The sequence below is a fragment of the Seriola lalandi genome, unplaced genomic scaffold, assembly GCF_002814215.2.
Source record: "Seriola lalandi dorsalis isolate HSWRI2012SDOR001 ecotype SW California unplaced genomic scaffold, Sedor1 jcf7180002054375, whole genome shotgun sequence".
NCBI lineage: Eukaryota > Metazoa > Chordata > Actinopteri > Carangiformes > Carangidae > Seriola > Seriola lalandi.
In genome coordinates, this window is record NW_019524928.1 from 220,660 (window position 1) to 244,060 (window position 23,401).

The 23,401-nt window shown below is 41.0% G+C and overlaps 2 protein-coding genes across 5 annotated transcripts; one reads left to right on the forward strand and one right to left on the reverse strand.

The window, feature by feature from the left end:
- Nucleotides 1-1,482: 1,482 nt before the first annotated feature.
- On the forward strand, nt 1,483-9,386 carry LOC111656944 (ubiquitin-protein ligase E3A-like). 4 transcript variants are annotated; one of them, XM_023408865.2, is made up of 11 exons: nt 1,483-1,765; nt 2,627-2,697; nt 3,023-3,312; nt 3,407-4,605; nt 4,703-4,847; nt 5,486-5,691; nt 5,900-6,064; nt 6,737-6,892; nt 6,983-7,056; nt 7,147-7,290; nt 7,762-9,386. In XM_023408865.2, coding segments are annotated over exons 2-11 (2,502 nt in total). In that variant the 5' UTR covers nt 1,483-1,765; nt 2,627-2,695; the 3' UTR covers nt 7,883-9,386. The 4 variants fall into 4 exon arrangements, with proteins under 4 accessions (XP_023264633.1, XP_023264635.1, XP_023264634.1 ...); XM_023408867.2 differs by having other exon boundaries at nt 3,216-3,312; XM_023408866.2 differs by having other exon boundaries at nt 2,651-2,697.
- Nucleotides 9,387-9,779: 393 nt separating this feature from the next.
- On the reverse strand, nt 9,780-16,612 carry LOC111656935 (cyclic nucleotide-gated channel cone photoreceptor subunit alpha-like). Its single transcript, XM_023408856.2, is given in 10 exon segments — nt 9,780-11,608; nt 11,711-11,817; nt 11,906-12,007; nt 12,143-12,204; nt 12,207-12,318; nt 12,721-12,771; nt 13,396-13,569; nt 14,126-14,215; nt 14,476-14,588; nt 16,415-16,612. Coding segments are annotated over 9 exon segments (2,184 nt in total). The 5' UTR covers nt 14,565-14,588; nt 16,415-16,612; the 3' UTR covers nt 9,780-10,211.
- Between the last annotated feature and the right edge of the window lie 6,789 nt (nt 16,613-23,401).

A 23,401-nucleotide genomic window follows, 5' to 3' on the forward strand; every position in this document is an offset into this window, starting at 1 on the left:
TCTGTTTAACCTCACTGTATTGTGATTGAGCTCTTGTATGCATCGACTTGACAGCTTTTCTGAAAATTATGTATTATATTTATATAACAAAGTGGATGTAAATAGAAAATAAAAATGTAACTAATGATACTGTATGTATTGTGAGAGACTGATCTCTGGAGAGGGAAAAATAAATGGTCATTTATAGATACAGAGTAATGTGACAGTTTCAGATCTTATATAAAAATATAAAGAATAAGATGCTGGTAAAAAAAAAACCCTGTTCTGTCAGGTTGAAGCTCACAGCATTGCAGGTCTAGAAGTCATTAAAAGTTTTTTTTTTTTTAACTAAGCAAACTAAAGTTTTGGTAAGTCAGTAAAGTCATCATATACTTTGTTCATGACAAGAGATCTCCACAAGTCTGGTTTATCTTTGGGAGCAATTTCACCTGAAGGTTCCACGTTCATCTGTACAGACATTATAACGTAAATATATAAATATATAAACTTACTTGAGACTCATGAACACTTCTCCACAGGTTGTCCTGTCCCGTCCCCGCGCTCTTACTCAATTTCCCTCATGGCTCCCCGGTTCGCCAAACATAAATAATAATTTAAATGGCTGTTTCCCTTGTACAGTTGTAATAGAGCTCCGTTGATTTGCCGGTCCAGTGAGAGAGAGTGACAGGAAATGACATCAAGTTGAAGTTATAAATATAAATAATGTTATAATAAACTTCCGGGGGCAGGAGCCCCATAACCCCCCCTGCCTATGCTAAGCGAGACCTTTTTTTCTTTGATATAGTAACTGTATGTAGGTATGCATACAAAACGCATTGGTATGTTCAAGTAAATTATTTATCATTATTATTCATAAATTCTGATGGCTCAGTTCATGGGTGAGAGATTGGGAGGGAGGGAGGAAAGTTGTTTCAAGGAAGACTTAAAAAATATATACAAACCACTTCAAAATCAAAAAAAAAAGAAAGAAAGGGAAACAACAAGAAACAACTGTACTTCTTATTGGGTAAATGAAACGTATTGTTTCCACAGAGGAATAGTGTTTATCACTGGCGCGTTTCTGTATTTCTTTTTTTTTTTTTTAATTTGGAAGTTTGAAGTTTAATTTTTAATTTTTTTTTAATTTAAATTGGAAATTTTCACAAACAATCACACAAATCAGTTCTTAAATAAAATAAACGTGAAAAAAACTCAATTAAAAAAAGAAAAATACATAAATTAACAAAGGACAAATATAAAATTTGAGTAACAGACTAATTCAGACATTTTAGAATATATATCAACTGCTGACATGGATTTCTTGTTTGTTATCAATTTAAATAACGTTCAGTATCAATTATAAACTATTTAAATGACTGAATTGAGAAGAAATTTCGCCTTATGAATATGAAATTTCCCCAGTAAAATGAAAAAGAAAGGTTGCGTTTCTTTATTTCTGTGGGTCGCGGAGGGGCGGCGTGATGTTTGACATTCTCGCGCTGCATGCCGGGATACATGGCGCTCTTGTTTACAAGATGGTAGAGGAGCAAATCTCGCTCTGACTCGCAACAAACCAAAGTCGCATGACTCCCTAACGTTGCCTCACAGGAGCTTTATTTACGTGTCGACGACAAACTGAAGCAGTTTGAGACGGAGCTACGGAGGCTCGGTGGACTGAATTATTTCTCAAACAGCCGCTGTCTCACTAACGGAAGAGATTTGTTTTTATTTTTTTAATTTTTTGCACAGTCACTGACAGAGACGGGGACTATCCTTCACATCACAGGTCGGTACACGAGGCTGTTGGAGCCGTGACACTGATTTTAAACGTTGTCTCACACCTTGTTCACTTCGTTACCGTGTTTGATGATAAACTAGCAAGAGGCGGTGAAAGTGTCGAAGCGACGTGAGCAGCTCAAACCATTAAAAAAAACCAGCTCAGTTTGACAGCTCGTGGTCAGCTGACGGGTTTCTGCAATAACATGTTGATGGTGAAATGTGGCTAATAAATGTGATTTTAACCAGGGTTATTACACTGATAAGTAACAGCTCTTTTTTCGTCCTTTACGTTGTGTTTTTTTTTAATGTGTTTATTGTTTATTGTTTTTTTTTTTAGTTTCCTGCTATATTTTAGAATTACAGTTTATTACTAGATATAAATTTGCAGTTCTTTACTGTATATTTGTAAATTTACAACATAATACTGGTCACAGTTTTGTTAGTAAATTGGTCATTTGGTTGTTAGTGTTTGCAGACAGATGTTTTTAACTTCATTTCTTGGGATAATAGATTATGTGGTTGTATTTAAATCTGTCAAATAGTTTCCCTCTCCAATGGAGGAGGGTAGAGCTTATTAAAATCACACACTGGAGCCCAGCTGATTTTACCGGTTAGTGTAATTGTTACCAGTATGTGTCAATTAGTAAGAGAAATTTGTCCACACTTACTTTTTCAACTGTAAAGTGTCAGACTTGATACCAATCTAGTCCAGCGCTCTTAAAAACAATTAAACAATATTACAAATAATATTATATAACAGAATTTTTTTGTGATCAATACAGTAGTTCATCAGTAGTGTCACTCTGAAAATTACTCTTGTTTGCGGAGAACCTAAAGATCAGTTGACTAATTTATTCTTTTATTATAGTAAACATCACTGTTAAACTTTCAGAGGACCGTCCTTTGGGCCTGCAGGAGGACACCTGAATCCAGCCGAATGTAAGACACTCTGTTAGGACTTGCACTCAAGTAGTTATTCTAGTAGCTAAACTAATTTACATGCAATTAGTTAAACTAATATTTCATTTAGGGGTGGCACCCTTTGATGTTCTTTATCTGTAGTTCCTGTCCATGTGTCATTATGTCTTAGCCTTTTGAAATAAAATATAAATATGTGCTTGTTCAGTATTCAGCTCCGTAGGGTTGCAAAACGTATTAGACATATTTATTATTACCTGCAAAGCAAATATCTGTTCATGCTTTTTGCTAAACAATGATGACACCAAATCATCAATCTGACTTCCTGTTTGAATGTCTTACACAGGAACAGAGCGACTGCAAAGCATCTAATTGAGCGCTACTTTCAGCAGTTAACTGAAGGCTGTGGAAATGGCAACTGCACGAATGAGTTTTGCGCATCGTGTTGTGATTTTCGACCTTTGGATAACAATTCAGCAGCTGCCAAAGCGCTTGAGCTGTTTAAGATTAATGCCAAACTCTGTCCTCACCCCTCCAAGAGAGAATCCTATCCAGACTCCAGTGCTGAGGAAAACACGCAACTGGACAATAAGATGAGTGATATGGACCTTAGTCCCAACAAGGAGGACATCTCAGGTACTGCAGACTGACTGATTCTTATGGACTCTGACTTTGATTTAGCTCTCTCTCTTTCTCTTTATTCACTTTTCAATGCGCTGTTTTGTTGCAGATGTTCATTACCTCACAGAGAACACTGTGTGTATGATCCTGAGTTCCTGCGAGGAGGAAGGGGACTACTCCGCTCTCATCCGCATCATCGGCAAGGTTTTCTCCAATTCAGAAGCCCTGGTGAAGAGTTTTAGGAAGGATGAACCAAACCGTACAAAAAACCTGGACTCTTTCACACCATCAGATGATAAGCAGAGTGAGCAACCCTCGGAGAAGATGGGTGCCTCCTCTGCAGCTTCGTTACCGGATGAGTCTCCCACTGAAATGTTAGACCCCTGTGAGGTTACTGTGGACATCAACGCCGTGAGGAGAGTCTACGACAAACTTCTATCCATCGAGCAGGTGGAGGCAGCTCTTGTGAACGCACTCGTTTACCTCACCCCAAATATGGAACTTGACCTGGACTACCTCGATGTGTACGAGACAAACCCCGATTACCTGAACATTTTCATCATCATGATGGAGAACAGTAACCTTCACAGTCCAGAGTACCTTGAAGTGGCGATGCCACAGTTCTGCAAGGCAATGAGCAAACTGCCCGTGACTGCACTCGCAAGACTGTCAAAGCTCTGGTCATCGTACGGTCTCCGACACATCCGCCGTATAATGGAGACCTTCCAACAGCTCATCACTTTCACAGTCATCAGCAACGACTATGACGGTGAAAATCTGGTGAATGACGACGAGACTGTGGTGGCTGCAACCCAGTGTTTAAAGGTCGTCTTCTATGCAAGTATCCTTGGCGGTGAAGTGGATGTCGAGCACAATGAGGAGGATGAGGATGACTCCGAGTCCGATGAGCTCACCCTGCATGAGCTGCTAGGTGAGGAGCGGCTCTATAAGAAGGGACCTCGGGTCGATCCTTTGGAGAAAGAACTGGGAATTCGGCCTGTAGACTGCATAAAACCCCTCATCCCCTTTGAGGATTTTATTAACGAGTCAGTGAACGACGTAGTGGAGATGGACAAAGATTTCACCTTCTTCAAGGTCAATGCCGAGACTAAGTTTTCTTTTCAGAGCTGCCCCTTCATCCTCAACGTCATCACCAAGAACCAAGGACTTTACTATGACAACAGGATCAGGATGTACAGCGAGCGTCGCCTCACCGCCCTTTACAGCATGGTTCAGGGCCAGCAGCCCAACCCCTATCTCAAGCTCAAAGTTCGGAGAGATCACATCATTGATGACGCCCTCGTCAGGGTGAGTCGCAACACGCTACGTTACCTTATCGTCGCATTGAGTCGAAGTGACTTAGTCCCTCTGTGTTTTTCCGTTCATTTAATCCCCTCTGTTGCAGCTGGAGATGATCTCCATGGAGAATCCATCCGACCTGAAGAAGCAGCTGTTTGTTGAGTTTGAGGGGGAGCAAGGCGTAGACGAAGGAGGAGTTTCAAAGGAGTTTTTTCAGTTGGTCCTGGAGGAAATTTTCAATCTCGACATAGGTGAGACAATTCTAGTGTTTACATTTGCTTGTATCCCTGTTTTATATCATATTTAAGTAATAGTTTAACATTCAGGAAACCTAGCTTTGAGAGGGTTTATACCTCTCGGTCTGTTAGCTATGAAGCTACAGAACTGGAGACAGTTAGCTTAGCTTAGCACAAGGACCGGAACTGGCGGAAACAGCTAGCCTGGCTCTGCCCGAGGGTAACAAAATCCACCTGCCATCACCTGTAATCACACTATTAACGCACACATTAATAGTGTGATTAATAGTGTGATAGTGTGATCGCTGGTTAACACACGATATCTCCATCGTTACATCTGTACAAAAACCAAAGAACGACAATTCGTGGTTTTACGAGGGGATGTTTGTTGCACTGTTTCTTGGCCGAGAGGTTGCATGGGAAGAAACAAGATATAACATGTTAATTATTGAGCTTCAGACATGCTGGTAGGTGGATTGTGTTACTGTCGGTCAGTGCCAGCCTGTTTCCCCATTTCCAGTCTTTATTCGAAATGTCTTTCTTAATTGATTTTTAGGGCACAGATCTGAGAGTCGCATCAATCTTCTCACAAACTGAATAAGTGTATTTCTAACTGTTTCATTTTTCCTCTTACACTTTGATTTTCTGAACAGGAATGTTCACGTACGACGACGACACAAAGCTTTTCTGGTTTAATTCGTCCTCACTTGAGACCGAAGCTCAGTACACCCTCATTGGAATCGTCCTGGGGCTCGCCATCTACAACAACTGCATCCTGGACGTCCATTTCCCCATGGTTGTCTACAGGAAACTGTTGGGCAAGAGAGGGACCTACTTGGACCTGTCAGACTCACATCCAGTATAGTAACTTTCTCCGAAGTTAATATACAGTGAAAGACTATACATCAGTCCTGTATTTCCAAAATGTTGTGCATGTTCTAGATTTTACTGGTAAAATAATGATAACCATGCCGCAGTTTTTCGAGTTGCTGGAAGAAAATCACAATCATAACTCCAGATATTCTGTTGCTGTGTTTTCACTGTGGCACTTCTTTCTCCCATTGCAGGCTCTCTACCAAAGTCTGAAGAGATTGCTTGAATATACTGGCAACGTGGAGGAAGACATGACGCTCACCTTCCAGATCTCACACACAGACCTGTTCGGGAACCCAATATTATATGACCTGAAGGAACAGGGAGACCAGATCCCTGTTACCAAGGAGAACAGACAGGTGAAATCTGTTGGTGTTTAAAGCGAGTCTATGGACTTTTTGTTGACAGTGGCTGCACAATTACAAGATAATGATTTAAAAGCTAAAATTTAGTGTAAGGTCAGGAACACACTGGATGCTCTGCGTGTGTTTGGCGGCTGCAGATCGTCTCTCTTTGCATTTCAGCCCCCATGTTAACAGGTTAGAGCGGACACACTGCATGTGTGATGCGTTGCATGATCTAGAGATTCGGCGTCTCGCCTATTTTTCACACGTGACGTGCAGTTCCCAGTAAAAATATGTCATATTGACATCATACCAGCAACATTACATAGAATTGACTATCAGATTTAACTATCAAATTAATTTATAATGACAAGAAATCCAACATTCGAGTAGCCTGCAAACTCTAACTCTAAGAAGAAAGATAGAGGTGGCAGTAGCAGCGACGCAGCAGACATGAACACGCAAAGTTACAGTTTTCCTGACCACATTTTATAAAAAGCAAAGAAGCAATAACTGACGCATTTTCCTCCTTTGATTGAATTGATTTCACAGCTCAAAATCATGTAATACAACTGTCATTTCATCTTCTTTACTCACAAAATAGACTGACTCACTGTTGTAAAGTAAACGATGATGCTTCTCTGTATATTTAAAGGTGTTTTTGTAATTCACATCTATAATTCACAGGAGTTTGTGGACCTGTATGCTGAGTACATACTGAACAAGAGCATGGAGCGACAGTTCAGAGCCTTTAAAAAAGGTTTCCTAATGGTCACAAATGAGTCCCCACTGAAATACTTGTTTAGACCAGAGGAAGTAGAGCTGCTTATCTGCGGAAGCAGGGTGAGGAAGCCAACACTAATTTTGATTTTGGTTGCTTTATTGTAGCCAGTGTTTTCATGACTTACAGAGAGATCTCTTGTGATTTCACAGAAACTTGACTTTGAAGCACTTGAAAAGACCACAGAGTACGATGGAGGTTACAGCAAAGATAGTCAAGTTATCAAGTAAGTCCTAAGTCATAATTCAAATTGACACAGATTTGATAGGTCAAGATCAGTGCTGTATAAAGTTTCTCTTCTGCTTTCTGCCCACAGAGATTTCTGGGAAACAATTCACTCATTTGGAGAGGAGCAGAAGAGGTTGTTTCTTCAGTTTACCACCGGCACAGACAGAGCACCAGTTGGCGGGCTCGGGAAATTAAAAATGATCATCGCCAAGAACGGCTCAGACACAGACAGGTACCAAACTTTATTATTTATTTATTTATTTATTCCATTGGCTCTAAAAAGACAAAAGAAGAGGACGGTCAGCTTTAATTTGAGGTTTTATTTATACATTCTCGGCCACAATAGTTGAAAATACACCTGTAGCTTTACAGTTTTCTACTTCTTTGTTTGCGTGTCCTTGTGTCAGTCGGAAGCGTAAAGATGTGCTCGAACCCTCTTGTGAAGCTCATCTCAGGTCAGATTTACACTGTGCGATTGTTCGGCTGTTTCTGAGATGCAAGTTGACAATCATGAGAGAAACGTGTTTAAAATCTTTGCACATCGATTCCAAAGGTCGCACTTTTGAGACGACGGGTTTCTCACACAAAGACGTTTGTGGTGCTCAGGAGAAGAACAAATGAGAAGCAAACTGTAAAGCATTTTGGATAAAAGCAGACATCTACCATTTAGTGCAGGGTTTTTACTCTCATCCTTTCTTTTCAGGTTACCAACCTCTCACACCTGCTTTAATGCTCTGCTGCTCCCAGAATACTCCTCCAAAGAAAAACTGAAAGAGAGACTCCTCAAGGCCATCACTTACGCCAAAGGATTCGGGATGCTGTGACAGATCCACAAGGGAACGTTTTTCTGACCACATTTTAACAAATTTAAAAAAATTTAAAAAAGGGAGTATTATAAACACGCAGAGGGAAACGCCATGAAACAAAATGCTGCAGTAACCCGGTGCCTAACCAACCTCTACCAGTCAGACTCCACTGTCAGCCTTTCACTCTGAGGCCTCACTTCCTCTGAGAGTCACCTTCATATACATTAGATTTCCCCAAAGAGTTTTAACACGGCACTTCGATTAGTTAATTTTTTATTTTCACATGTTTTGTTTCCGAGCAAACATTAAAAAATGAATTAGTGAAAACTGTGAAAGTGTACTTACACACAGGATTTTAGTGAATGCCAGCACATGCATTATATTTGTTGATTTAGATTGACTTGTTTTTGCAGTTAGTAGCAGTAATCAGTCCTCAGGCCATCTTTCCACCACTGAGTGGACTGGGCATAATGGTGCTTCTCGGTCATGATTGTCATGGTGATTATAATGAGGTGAAGCCTACTACTAATCCACATAGCCTCACTCACGAGCTTATATTTAAACTTCCCTGTTGGTGCGAAGACGAACTCACCTCTAACCTAAAGGTTATTTTAAAGTATTTCTGTGTTTTGTGCCTCTTGTGTTACATTTTAAATGAATACTGTGTGTTGTGAAACGGTGAACCCCAGCAGACGGCGTGGTTTCGATAGCTTGCAGGGGTTTTTCAGAATGTGTTCACTGATTGGTCGGTTCAGATTTTCACAACCTGAAAAAAGGTTTTGTTTTTTTTTTTGTTTTTTTTTCTTCTTCTTCTCTTTGTTCGCCGTAAAGTGTTGCTGATTGCACATTACTAAGTGCAGTCCCCATATGTGCAATGCCTGTATGAGGAAAAAGAGTCACATGAAATGTTTTATTTGGCCAAATATCTCAGGTACATAAAGAATGTGCAGATAATGTGAAACTCTTCTGTAAAGCAACAATTATGCAAGGTGAATAAAGGTGAAAAAAATCCATAAACTTTGTCTAAAATATACATTAAAGGAATTTCTATTAACATCATGATTACAGATAACTCAAAGCTGTTGAAGTCGATATTTTTTTACAGTAGAAATACATCACATGACGATGCGTAATGTGGAAGGGGTCGATCTTATTGACGAACCCTCAGAGAATTATCCCTGGACTCTGCGGTTCGCCTCCACTCTACAGAGCTTTCAAGTCATTGTTATTTTCTGCCTCACAAATTAATTGTTTGGATTCTTTAACACCCACTGGAACACTTCCTGCCAAAGAGCAGACCGGCAAGATTAGAGACTAGCTGGGTGAACATGGTGGAGCACTTGTAGCAGCTAAAAAAGCAGATGGTTCCCTCGAGAGGAGAATATTGGACTTGTACTCGTCGCTAACGATGCTTCATATCGGCTGAATGTGTAAACAGGCAACTGCTCACTAACGAGTTCGCCATCGCTGGAATAAAGTCAGTGTTGGACAAAACAAATAAATAAGTCATTGATTGCAGGTTCTTAGGCCTTGAAAATGTATTTGTCAATCACATTCTTACTTTGACAAAAAAAGTCTTGATTTAAAAATAAAACTTTCTGCCAAAGTTAGAACACTTTTGCTTTTAGATGTTTTTTTGTTTATTGATATTTGTACTTGTGCGATAAAGTACAATATTTCCAAGTTGGTGGTTTGTTTTCACCACTGTCAATCAAACCAGATCAAACCACAACCACACAGTCCAAATGAAGCTAATTAACTGAACTTTTAACTTTTCAAAATTCAGTCGTCTATATTTATTGTTATACAGGAAATACTTGCTGGGGAAACAAAGTGTCTTGATTCTCTCACCGCTGCAAAAGTTTCCTTTTTCCTTCATTATGACAACATAAACACCTACTGTAAGGCATAAATGTTACATTAATGTTTTAATGTTTATTCACATTTAACATTGCAGACTTACAACCGATAGTGTATGTTGACAATAACTTATAAACATAACTGGCATTTGGGTTTATTTTGTACATTCATATACAGTCAATCAAATGGATATTTCCGTTGCAGTATTGCAATAAGAGTTTGATTCATAAAAGAAGAAATTCCTTATTATACGCAGACACGAGTGATCAACATACTCAAGTTTCATGACAACATGAAATTAGCTGTCGAGGATAGCATGCACACAAACATATATATTTGCTGCATACACTGTACACAATTTGACACAAGGAAGATAATAAACAGGATGTATAAATAGATATAAACATGGGCCTTTAAAAAGTGTCACTGTACTGTTCTAAATGAAAAATCCCTTCATTTACAGTCAAGTCCTCGGGCGTCTCTCACGTTACTGGACTTTTTTGTCTTTGTCAGCCATCACTTCAGTCAAGTCCTCTGGTCGTACGGATTTCACTTTGGACTCCATGTCGGTGATCCTCTGCTTCAACCTCGTCTGGCTGGAGGTGAACTGTGCCATCAGCTGGGCAAACTTGGTCTGTGTTACTTCCAGGTTGTCCTGCAGTTTGGTGATCTTTTCCTCAAGGTCTTTGGGGTCGGCGCCAGCGTTGGCGATCGCCTCGTCAATCAGGTTGTCTTTCATCAGAATGGCTTTCCCCTTCTCCTCCAGCGCTTTCTTGGCGTCCGGATACTCAGTGAGCGCTTCCATCAAGTCGTCTTTGGATAGGGCAAAGAGATCGGAATAACCTACACTTCTAATGTTGGCCGTTCTCCTGTTGCCTGCCTTACTGCCTTTGATTCCCAAGATACTAATTTCCCCAAAGTACGCGCCGTCACTGAGCACCACAAACTGAGTGACGCCATCATCTGCCACCACCGCTAGCTTCCCTTCCTTGATGATGTACATCTCCCTGCCAATATCCCCCTTCTTACAGATGTAATCTCCAGGGCTGAACACCTGTGGCTGCAGCTTAAGCACCAATTCAATCAGGAGACCGGCTTCACAATCCTGGAAAATACGCACTTTTTTCAGCGTATCCAAATGGACATTGATGGCAATCTCAGCCTTGAGCTTGTCGGGGAGGTTCTTCAACACTTCCTTCTCATCACAGGTCTTTTTCTCCGTCCAGAGGTAGTCGAACCACTTGATGACCCTGGCCTCCAGGTCTTTGGTGACCTTTCGAAACTGCATGTACTGCTTTATAGAGTCAATCTTTGCCTGGAACTCTGCACGAGAGGCGTTCATGTTGGAGATCATGGCACCAACGTTACCGACGATACTAGCAAAGATCAGGACACCGGTGAGGAAGTCGGCAATGACGAAGAGGTATTCAATATCCTTGACTGGCGGAGGGGTCTCTCCGATGGTGGTGAGGGTCAGTGTGGACCAGTACAGGGAGTAGATGTACTTTCTGGCCAAGCGGCCGTGCTCTGGGTGGCTGATATTGGGATACACCCAAGTGTCGGTTCCAAAACCAATGGTTTTCGAAATGGCAAAGAATACACAAGCATTCCAGTGGATAATAATGAGGATATAAAGTACGAGATTGCTGATTCGGAACATGTTCGGGAAGCTGGTTCTGGTTTCAGTCCGCTCAAAGAACTCAAAAAGCCTCGGCATTTTGCAAAGACGGTTGAATCTGAACTCCGGGTTGTTGAATCCGAATTTCAGAAACAGCAGATCGGTGGGTATCATTGAAATGACATCGTACTTGAACTGAGATGTTGTTCTGTAATTATCTCTCAGTTTCTTGGAGTCTTTCACCAGCAGGCCTTGCTCCAAGTAACCTGAGGGACAAACGTAAAAAAAAAATTAGGAGCCAAATTTACAAACTGCACAGACACTGATTTGTGCATATGATTTCTGTCTTATTTTTTTAAGAATCCAACCTGTTCTTGCTCTGACGAACGTGTCACCGTAGTAGATGATGTCCGAGGCGTAGTCCAGGAATATCCAGAGGTGTGTATACGAGTTCTGGAGTTCATTAAAACAGGCTCTGGAAGACGAGGATAAAGCTTTTTCAACTTTTGTGAACATCCCACTGAGTGAAGAATACATTTTAAAGCATGTTAAATGGACAATACCTTGTTACGATCATGATCAGGTTATAAAATACTGGGCCTGCGATGACGGTCAGCCATTTGTAGTATTGGTCTGCAGCTGGATCCATAATCCAGATTTCTTTCCTAGGGAAACAACTTAAAATTTATTGATGTCACAAGACTTAATTATTTTGACACAAATATGAAACAACAGACGTGTTTTCTGTAATTAATTTATTTCAGTCTCAAGAGACTTACACTACCTACTGGTCTACTTACGGGGGCTCCTCTTTCTTTTTCTCATCTTTCTTATCATCTTTCTTCTCGTCTTTCTTCTCGTCTCTTTCTTCTCGTCCTTCTTCTCGTCCTTCTTTTCCTCGTCTTTTTTCTCGTCTTTTTTCTCCTCTTCCTTTTTCTCCTCTTTTTTAATCTCGTCTTTTTTGTCCTCTTTTTTGCTATGGGGTCACAAGTTTAGTTTTTATGTGAGAAAGGACAGCGGCGGTCTACGAAGGACTCGTCTACCAGACTACACGGAGGGGAATCTACTGGAGGGTCCACGGTTTTTGGGTTCAAGACATTGTTGGAAGATCTGGTGCAGGTCATACATCATCTGTCCAGCAGATGGCATCATAGCACAGGCAAGTTTCCGTGGCCTTGTTCGGTTTACAACTTAAAATCAGTATAACCCACATCATAACTTCACTCAAGCAAGCAAAGGGACAGGGTTTTATTCTGTCTACTGCAGGAGGGAAAGTCAAAAAGGAATGTAGGATTGGAAGATGTGGTTTCAAGGATTTCTCTATGCTATTAGCTATGCTGTTTCCTGTGAGATATAGAGATATAGTTTACACACTTACTCGTCTGTGTTGTTGCAGTTATTCATGTTGTAAGCAGCTAGCGGCCACTTACTGGCAAGAATTTGGGAAGAGATAAAGGACACAAGTTTTTGCACAGTGAACCTTAAAGTGTCAGACATTAAAGCTCTTGAAGACGCGATGAGATGAAAAATACAATCCTGTGTCCGTGTGTTGAATATTCATCCGTATTTTGTAACATGATAAATGTAGAGATGAAAAATGAGCATTTTTTTTATTTCTTCCTCTTTTCTCATCCTGTGACAATATTTTCAGATGACTCATCTCTGGGACGTTTACGTTGACCGCACTTGACCGTTAGCTCGTGGTTAGCTAGCAGAGCAACATCACAGTAGGTGTGAGGTTGATTTTTTAGCTAGAAAAAACTCACATTTTCCAAAGAATGCAGTTGAAGTGTTATTTATTCATTTCACCCTCATCCTCCTTCTCGTGATCCAGGTGGGTGAGGGATGTTTGTGTGGAGGCCAAATGGAAATACAGGGTCCACTTGGTCTCAGACCTTTGGACCCTTCTGTATCTTACATTACTGAAGCTAAAGATGCCGATGATCTTTTTCCATTTCCATTCTGCCCAGTTTTACTTGTCAAAGCTTTGAAGGGATTGATTGTTACACATGTATTTGCTGATTAATTATCCCATTTTGTGTCCAGTACTTACTTTCTCTTGCAGAGCGTGTCGTTGTGACCCACAGACTGGGCATTGCTCTCTCGACTGTGGATGTCTTTGAGCTCGGGGCCTCTGAAGCGCTCCAGGAAAGAGTCGTGCCTCTGTGTCTCGGGCTTCATTCTGTGAGACGCCCAGTTTCGCAGCATGAAGAAGAAGTAAGAAAGCCTAGAGGGTCAGCGGGAGGTAAGAGGGTACAAGGTGACTAGGCTAGGAAGTAACTATGTCATCCCATCTCCCAGAATATGTAAACAACGGCGATGGACAAAGTATTCAGACCCTACACGTCACTAAATGTACCAGTACAGAAGATGCAGTATATTATCATGTGTTACATTATTAAATTGTTAATAGTATTGCATCAATGTGTAAGCAGAATTTTACTGTTGTAGCTGCTCATGGTGGAGACAGTTTAAAGTACTTTATATACAGGTTGATAGTCCACCGGGTTCCCAACGTAAGGCTCGATCTCGTCCCAAGGGTCAACTTAAACGCCAAACTTAAAAGACTCTAGAAGCTTCAGTCAAAAGCGTATGTAACATTAATCTTTAATCATTGTGTATAATCTGGAATGTAACTAAAAACTAAAGCTGCCAAATGTGGAGAAAAAAATTACCAAATTTAATTCTGAAATATAATGGAGGTGGTGGAAGTGGAATAACTACTCTAACTACCAGTTGTTCACTAGTAACTACTACTCTAAAATATTACTACAGACGTTTACCTGGCCATTGCCCCAGCACCTGTAAATGAGTCCCTGTGGGACTGTGAAGATAGCGCTGTTTCAGAGTTGTCTTCACGAAGAGAGTGAGCTCTGGAAGACAGCAGGTTGGAAAAAGTGTCATGTGACATGCTGAAGCTGATGCTACGCAAACTGCATGAAGCAACTTCCAAGCGATTAAATTCTACTTTGTCAAACGTGCAGGATGTGTTGTCAGGTGTCAGAAAGGTTAAAGGGCAATATGCAACAACAATGCAGAAGCCACTGATAAAGTAGGAATGAAGTCAAGTTAGTTCCCGCCTGCAATATGAGCAGATCATGAGTGTGAACTGAGTTTAGAGGTGATGTCAGACCTGCTGTCCCCATTTTCAATGACCGCGAGCTCGTCATCGTGTGTGTTGGTGGACAACCGCTGCCTGGTTGAAAAGGAGTTTTCTGCCATGTTGTGGTGTCTGGCTGAGCTGACCTGCAACACACAGGTGCAGAGATAAAAAAAACACACTGTAAGACCGACGCATCATGACACACACTTCAGATCATACACGCCACAAGTCACCCATCACAACCATGAATGCGCCTCATGACAGCCGTTGTTGATGTGTTTACTGAACTACACTTTTCACTGTCCGTCTGAGACCTAAAAATACATGGTCATTATGTCCTTAACACTAAACAGGATCAGTGCCCTCTCTCTGTGAACGATCAGCTGCTTTTTAAAATAACTAAGCTATGGCTTACAGGTGGACTGTCGCTGCTATGTTCGGTCGTGTATACGGCGGGTTAAGTCTATTAGGTCGCCACTTAAAGAACAGGTACAGGTGTACGTGGCTGAGGGCAGGTACTCTCTTCAGGTCTGGGTACAGTGTGGAGAAAACAGCCACATCAACAATGTGTAAAGTCCCCAAGAACTGCATTTAAAAAATATTATTTTCATGTTTTGATCAATTTCAGCTGAAAATTTCTGCCTAATTAAAACATTAAAAATGTAACACGTTAAATAAGGTCTGATTCTTTTTTTTGGCTGAAATAATAGGTTTATTTGTTTGCTGGTAAATAATGACTCACTGATCTCTGGGGAACACCAATTGTTGTAACACGTGCACACATGTGGATTAGTGCTAATACCAGGGAGTTAACCAACCCCCACTAAATTAAATCACACTGACAGAGTCACTGAGAAGCTGAGTGCTTGAGGGGTGATGAAAGGTAAAGCCCACGGTGAGTCTGCACACTGAATGTGAGTTACATTATCATCATCATTATCATCATCATCATCATCAACATCATCATCATCACCGAACCACGTTATGTTGATACACACACACACATACACACACACACACACACACACACACACTGCACGAAATCAATGTGATTCACGTGTGTTTTTCTACATTTTTTTCTTGCTTTCCATCATGATAAACAACAGACACACCAGCTCATTTACACTGTGGTGGAAATATCTGCCATTTAAGACATTTCTTATTCTACAGGATTGTTTTACATGATGGTTAAAATGTAGAAAAATGCTTTTTGAAAGGCTGATGTTTGATATTTCCAATCAAAATGAATCAGTCTGAATCATTTGCTGCTGGTGAGATTGTGTTTAGAATAAATGAATACACAGACATGATGCTCTGGAGAGTTCCCTGTGTGATAAACGGCACTTCCACATCAAAATCCAAGTTTAACTCTTCTTCTGTTTGTGTTTTTCCTGGAGATTAGTTGCCCTGCAGCAGCCGCGGGTCAAGACCCGCTTAAGAAGCTTGTGACTTGTGGTAAAGGTTGTGCATTCGTCAGGACACGCGCTTCCCTGATACACATGTGTCGTCGGCCACATTAAAGCCTGTCACACATGTCTAGCTGCTGGTACCGAGCCAACTGGACCTGCCTGAGGTTGTTGAAGAGGCTCAAGTCCAGCTGCCTTGGTAAAGCACAGGGTTCACATATTAAACAAGCTTAGGAAGGCACCTTGTAGCGAGGGCATGATTTATTCACTGGAAACATGACATATATATTATAACCTTATATTGTAATAGGCCTGTCAGTTTGTGGTGGCTCGGTAAGTGTAATTGTTATAACTCCACAAGTTATAAGTTGAGTTCAAATAAAAAAATATTAAAGCCTTGACACCTTTAGTGGGAATTCTTTTGAGCATCTTCGACAGTTCACTTGTTGCAGCGACAGAAACGGATGTAAACGCAGGTTTTCTTGGTGAAATGCGCCACAGACTCTAATTATAGAAAAGTTTGAAACTTGCAAAGTGACTGAAGGCGGAGGACATGCACTCACCTGTCTGACGCCTTTTCACACTGAGTTTTCTGAGCCGACGGAACCGGCAGGTCCTCTCTGATTGTTTGCTGATATTTCCATCTTCCAAACAAACAACATAATAGATTTTTTCTCCCGTGAAATTATTTTTTTTTCCCCGCTCGCTTCGTCCGAGATCAGTGTCACCAAAAATATCGATGCGCGCTGTCCATGGTTAGAAGCTGCGGCTCTGCAGGATGAGGAGAGAGGAGACTGAGCTGACAGGTCCCAGATCAGACAAGGGGAGGAGTCCTGTCCATCACTGTGTCCACGACTCACAACACACACACACACACACACACACACACACACACACACACACACACACACACGGGATACTGAAGTGATGGAGAAACACATTTAAAACATGAAATATTTATAAAATGTCACATTAAAAAAACAAGTTCCTGCTCTTTTGCAGAAACCAAAGACATTTCCATTTTATTCTACTCCACTACATTTCAAAATAAAATACGCTGTTTACTTTAAATTTAGAAAGATTATAAGTTCATAAAACATAATGCGTGTTTATAGAATCAACTCCCCAACAATATAAGGTCATCAAAGTAGCTTCACCTCCACCAGCAACAACAACATTCAAATACATGTTAATAATCACTCATTAGAATCCAATAATAATATTAATAATAAAAAAAAAAAATAATAATAATAATGATGATGATAATATGATACAACATTCTGGAAGGAGCCAATCTGTATTTCATGTATGTCTACTTCCTCCTCCCTGCAGAGGGATGATGAAATGATCTCTTAGATGATATTACCTTGTTTAAATACACTGAGTGGCTCAAGTACAAAAGCTGATTATGGGGGGGGGGGGGGGGGGGGGTAGTCCCATATAACGTCACCACTGACTACAGCTTCAATAATAAAACATGTAAAGTGGCAGATCTGTTATATTGGTGAACCTAATAAAGTGTCCAGGGAGTGTATGTCACTACAGGCCTCATGTCCTGCTCTGCATAGAAAAACAGGAAGTTCTACTATTGGAGCAAATGTAACTTTGCTAAGTTGTACTTTGTTCTACTGGATAAACATCAGCATTACATTTTTGTCGAAACAGGCCGAATAAAACGACATATCCAGACGTAATGGTGCTTTTGAATGAACTGGTGGCAAGTGACTTGATGAGCAATAATGAAGATGATTAGGGCAGAGTGAGAGAGAGAGAGAGAGAGAGAGAGAGAGAGAGAGAGAGAGAGAGAGAGGCCTCGTTAGGTCAGAGGTCCTTCATCACAGTGTCCCGATACCACAGTACCCCCCCCACACTCACACACACACACACACACACACACACATCACCCTATGACATAAGGTTAAAAGAGAAATCCCTTGGCAGTGTACGGAGGTGCAGCGCTAATCCCAGCTTAGACCTGAGAACCTATTTCAGCCACCGAGCGGCTCTTCACTTCAAACAATATGTCACTTCTGTGCAACAATTTTTCCTCGCGTGTGAATATTTCCATAAAGGTCACGAGCAGTCGGACGTCAGCTGCTCTCAGTCATCCACGCTCATGGCTCTGGGATGTATTTGTTGAATTGCTCACATATTAACTGACAAGCTTTTAACAACATGATTTAAAAAAAAAAAAAAAAATCATCCTTTGTGATTCATATTCAACAACGCTGCTGCTGCCAAACATGGAACTGTCTGTTTCTCCTGTTTGTGTCTGTGGTCACCTCAACTGAAGGGGAATTAACAGTATAATAGACTTTAGGCTTGTCCTCACTGAGAATGGCTTTAGGGCAATCCATTAATAGAAACAGTGTAGTGGATATACTGAAAAGGTGCTTATACCGTATACAGAGAGTCAATGGACACTAGCAGCCAGAAATAACATTTCTTTACGCCTTCTCTGAATCCTGCGTCTGATTTAAATAAACTTTGACCGAAAGTGCGACATGTCAGAGCTATTGTTGGATCTAATGCTCCTTTAAGGTGTGGGATCGTTGCTCACACCAGTTTTCACAGACTTACACACACTGCTTTTAGCCATAAGGCATGAAAAACCCCAACAGATTATTCTATTTCAGGACGCTTTTATCTGAAAGAAAATGAAAGCAGCCGTTCACCAATCACTCTCCCTTTCTCCAAAAACCTCATTAGGTTTCAGGTCTGTCTCCAGGTGCGCAGAGATCTATTGAAAGCCTCTTTACATCTCTGCCAGAAGGCACAGGGTAATTACTGCATCCTAAACCCTGGCTTTTCCCAGAGTGCACCATGACACAGTGCAGCGTTGTCTGTTTCCAAGAAGGTCAGACTCCGCATCCTCTTCATCTGTAGCTCCTCAGCCGTGCAGCCAGGAGATGTGATGCGACGAGTCTCTGATCAGCAGATCAACAGGAGATCAGTCGCAGGAAGAAGACGCCTGACACTGAATATATTGACTTTGATATAAAATCTTCTTCCTCCATTTGTGATAAATGTTTATTTCTACAATGGAAATCAAAGTTCGTCCCATCACTGTCACTGACCTCTGTCCTCCCCGCTGCTTTCTTTCCTCACCTTTCTTTTTTATTTGGTGAATATATTTTATTGGCATTTTGGGAGTTATCACAAGACTTTACAGGAAAAAACAATGACATGAAATGCTCCTATTATGTCCAGCCCCTCTCCCTCCCATCGCCTCCCCTTTAACCCTTTGGGCTCCAGGCTGCTTGGACCGGGGGTGTTGACCGGTTACTAACTGCCAGACTTCAAGACTCATTACTGGGGTACTCTGAGTGGTCTCTGTGGCTATAATCCTAATTATCTAAGAACTAAAGCCACGGAATATAAACAATCTAAACATTTAATTTTAACTTCGATTATTTGAATGTGACATGTTTATGATTGGTCAAATCAACCAGGACAAAATAAAATATTTGGGATGAAGCAGGACAATTTGGTGGAGCAGATGATTGCAAATGATTTTTCAGTTTTTATTTTATCTATTTCTTTTATTTCTTTTTGTTTGTTCGCTTTTTCTTCAGGAGAGTTTACCCTTTGTACTATTTTAAGGTTATTCACTGGACTTGAAATACTCACATTTCACCTGGTGCAACAGTGTGTTAAGTTAAACAAAATAAAAAAGAGAGCAAACATATTCCTTTCCTCTGTTGCTGTGCAGATTGGCACATCCTTGAAACGTGCTGGGAGATGTAGAGAGGTTGGAAATGTTCGTCTCTTGGTGTTGAGCTGAGAACAGCTTCAGAAACGTGTCAGATCTTTTATTCCATAATAGACTTAATAACCTAAAACAAAACCAAAAAAAACCCACAAAATGAAATGATTTTATAACAATAAAATAAAGGAACAAACCATCCCACACACGTCTGTGAGGTGAAGTCAAAGCGCTAGCTGCATAATAACCAGGCCCTCAGATGTGTGTTGGCAGCAGTGAGAGTCTGAGTGGCCGTGCTGTGAGTCCTCTTGTGCTGATGATTGCACCCTGTTCATCAGATGCTGAGGATGATTAGCTGAACCTTGTCATTGTTTTATTCCAGACAGGGAGAATGATTTATCCTCCGCCGAACACTCACTCTGGGTTGCTATAACAACCTCAAGGACGACTTTGTGGCTCTTTGCCAGACAAACACAACATATACCAGACGTGAGGGAAAATCTGAAACTCTTGTCTGCTGTCACTGCGTGTGTGAGACTTTGTGTTGATTTGTTTTTTTTCTTTGTTTCATAATCCTGTAATAGTGCAGTCATTTCATCTGTAATCAGCTCCACTTATGCTGCTCCCACTTGCAATCACTTCACAGGTAAGTGTGTGTGTGTGTGTGTGTGTGTGTGTGTGTGCTTACCTTTAAATTACTCCTTCTCCTTTACAATCACACATGAATTACATGACTTCTACAGTGTGCGTGATTGGCTGATTGTCTCCTCTGTCGAGCGTCTCGGCTCAGACTTCATTCAGATTTAACCTGCAGCCCCCGAGTGAGGCTGCAGCACGTTCACAAAGAAATATTGCTTTTCTCTCCTGGACCAATGTTTATTTTACAGAAGACACTTTGACGTGTGACAGAAGGAACCCGACAGGTTTCAGCAATAAAACTTGAATTCCCGCCTCGTCTCGTCTCCTTCAGTCAGACAAGTGGCAGGAAATATGGTCACAATCTCCCCGTCCTGAGCTACAGCAGTGAATAATGGCCAGAAGTGTTTTTGCAGAACATTATGATGTCACTAGTGAAGTTGACCTTTTTGATCCTTTGGATATAAAATGTAATCACTTCATTTTTATCTTAGTTGTCTGAGTTAGAGTGTGTCGTAATTAAAGTATGAATTTGTGAGTAATGGCGAAAAAATGTGTTTTGTGAGGTCACAGTGTGCCAGAAGTCCTGAGATTCCCTCTAAGCGCTGCTGATATATTGCATTCACAGGAACATGAGATCACCGTGACCTTTGACCTTGGACCACCAAATTCTTATCAGTTCATCTTTGAGTCCAAGGATTGAAGAAAATCCCTCAAGGCATTACTGAGATATCGTGTTCACAACGCCTTGATTGAAATTCTTCAAATGTAGCACAAACATTCACAAGGACTCAAGGATGAACTGATTAGATTTTGGTGGCTAAAAGTTAAAGGTCAAAGGTCAAAGTCATGGTGACCTCACAAAACGTGATTTAGACCTCGTGAACGCTAAATCTCCGTAACACCTGGAGGGAATTTCTTCATCTTTGGTAAAAACGTTCACCTGGACTCAAGGACGAACTGATTACATTTTGGTGGCTAAAGGTCAAAGGTCAAGTCATTACTTAAGACTTCACAAAGCAATTATGACAAAATTTCACACAAACGGTTCATAGTTTATGAATGAACTTATGAATCTGGATAAACAGAGATGTCACCTGAATCTAGTCTGAGTGGTGGAGGGATACGACCGTGAGCAGGTGATTCTAGTTTTATACACGTCACACACAGGTGCATTTCATCAAGTTATGACATCTCTAAGAAACAGAGGAATAGATGCTGACGAGAAAACATAAGAGAGTCTCAACTGCATATTTGGTAAACGGCCTTGAGAGGGTGCAGGAAGCACTGGGTGTACTGGGTGTACTGGATGTACTGGGTGTACTGGGTGCACCGGGTGCACTGGGTGCACTGGATGTACTGGATGTACTGGGTGTACTGGGTGTACTGGGTGTACTGGGTGTACTGGATGTACCGGGTGCACCGGGTGTACTGGGTGTACTGGGTGTACTGGGTGTACTGGGTGCACTGGGTGTACTGGGTGTACTGGGTGTACTGGGAGAGGCCTGTAGCGCCGCTGAACCCTTTTCCACTACACCATATATACATGTTTATATACACACAGTTGTGTACAGGTATGTAAAATTAAATGATACAGTACATAGATGTAAGAAACCAGTAAATGTGAGAACAGTGTGTCCATATGTGTGTGTGTAAAATCTAATCAGCGGTTAATTACAGATGGTGATGTCTTAAAAAGGTCAAATTAATGTCATTTAAATTCAACAAAACTCTCAAACCTCAACAACCTTTAGCCCTTTATAACGCACAAAAACAGCTCCCACAACTTACATTTCATCTGCTCTATACTGACGACTTTTATTATTAGATTTTAGACAAGGAGGGAGCGAGCGTTCATGTCCCGACTGTGTACTGAAGAAAGTGTTGATGGAAGTCTTTAAGCATGGACCTAAAGTGTGTGAGCAGCTCCCATCTCTGCCCTCTGCAGGAAGCTTGAGAAATGACACTCAGCGGTTTAGCAGCGTGTCCCTTGAGGTGGTTCAGTGATGGTTGATCAGACCAGTTTTTTTTCTTTCACCGCAAACATTTGAAAGTCTCACGGCAGGAAAGGCGAAGTGCAAATAAAAACATTAGCAGTGACTCAGTTGTATATCAGTGTGTCACAGAGACAGAATGCAGAATAGCATGGCCCTGGAACAGGTACAATTATGTCATGGAGTTGTTCATTTAATTAGTGAAACATTTGAGACAAGTCAAAATGTCAGCCACTTAAGAATCTTTGATAAATGACTTTGTCTCTGAATCTGGTTTGACCTGATGACTGTGCGCGTGTCGCTGCAGGATGGACGCTCGCTTCACCGAAACTTGAAAGTGAACATTTCTGAACATGCTGTAATATGATACGTGCTGCCTTCAGGGTCAACTTCAAAGTTTGTAGGTGGTGGTTTTGACTGTTTTTCTGCAGCTTACAGCCCTCGTCCATCAGGTCACACGTTTACAGGCAACAGCAAAACAAACAAAGAGTCCTACATCCTGACACAACCGTGGCCTAGTCCACCTTGTCTGGGTCACTGGACAAAAATGTTTTGATGAGTCTCTATTAACCCTCATTATACACAGTTTCATTATTCTCCCAGACACCCAGACACCAACCTAGAGCTCCAGAGCCACAAGAAAATGTATTTTCAAGCAAATAAATGCCAGAAATTAAATGTATATTTACATACAATACAAATATTTGCTAGTTTACCTACTTTTCTTTAATAGTGAACTCAACATCTTCTGGTTTTTGAGTGTTGGTTAGCCAATAAAAAACAATTAGAAAATAAAATTTTTCTCTATTTAAAGGCCTTTCACACTCAAATCATTTCTCATTTCCTACACAGGCCTACATGTATAGAAGAGTATGCAGGAAATGGGCTGCTGTTGTTCTGCTTTTTTAAAACTTCATTTTAAAGCCATAGTGATCCTCTGCCACTGCCTTGTCTTTGGGAAAGGTTTAACAAAATGTCATCAGATAAACATTACAGACCACTGCATCGTTCATTTCCTAAAACGTCCTTAAGTATTAAAGGTTAGTCAATGAGCCAATCAGTGGCTTCCTGCTCTTACAGCCGTGTCAATACTGTTACCTCATTATTTGAAGTAGATATGAACTACTGTGTGTAGTAATGACTAATAGCTGGGCTGGTCCTCCATGACTCATATTTCTATATTGGATATCAGAATAATGAGTGATAATAACATG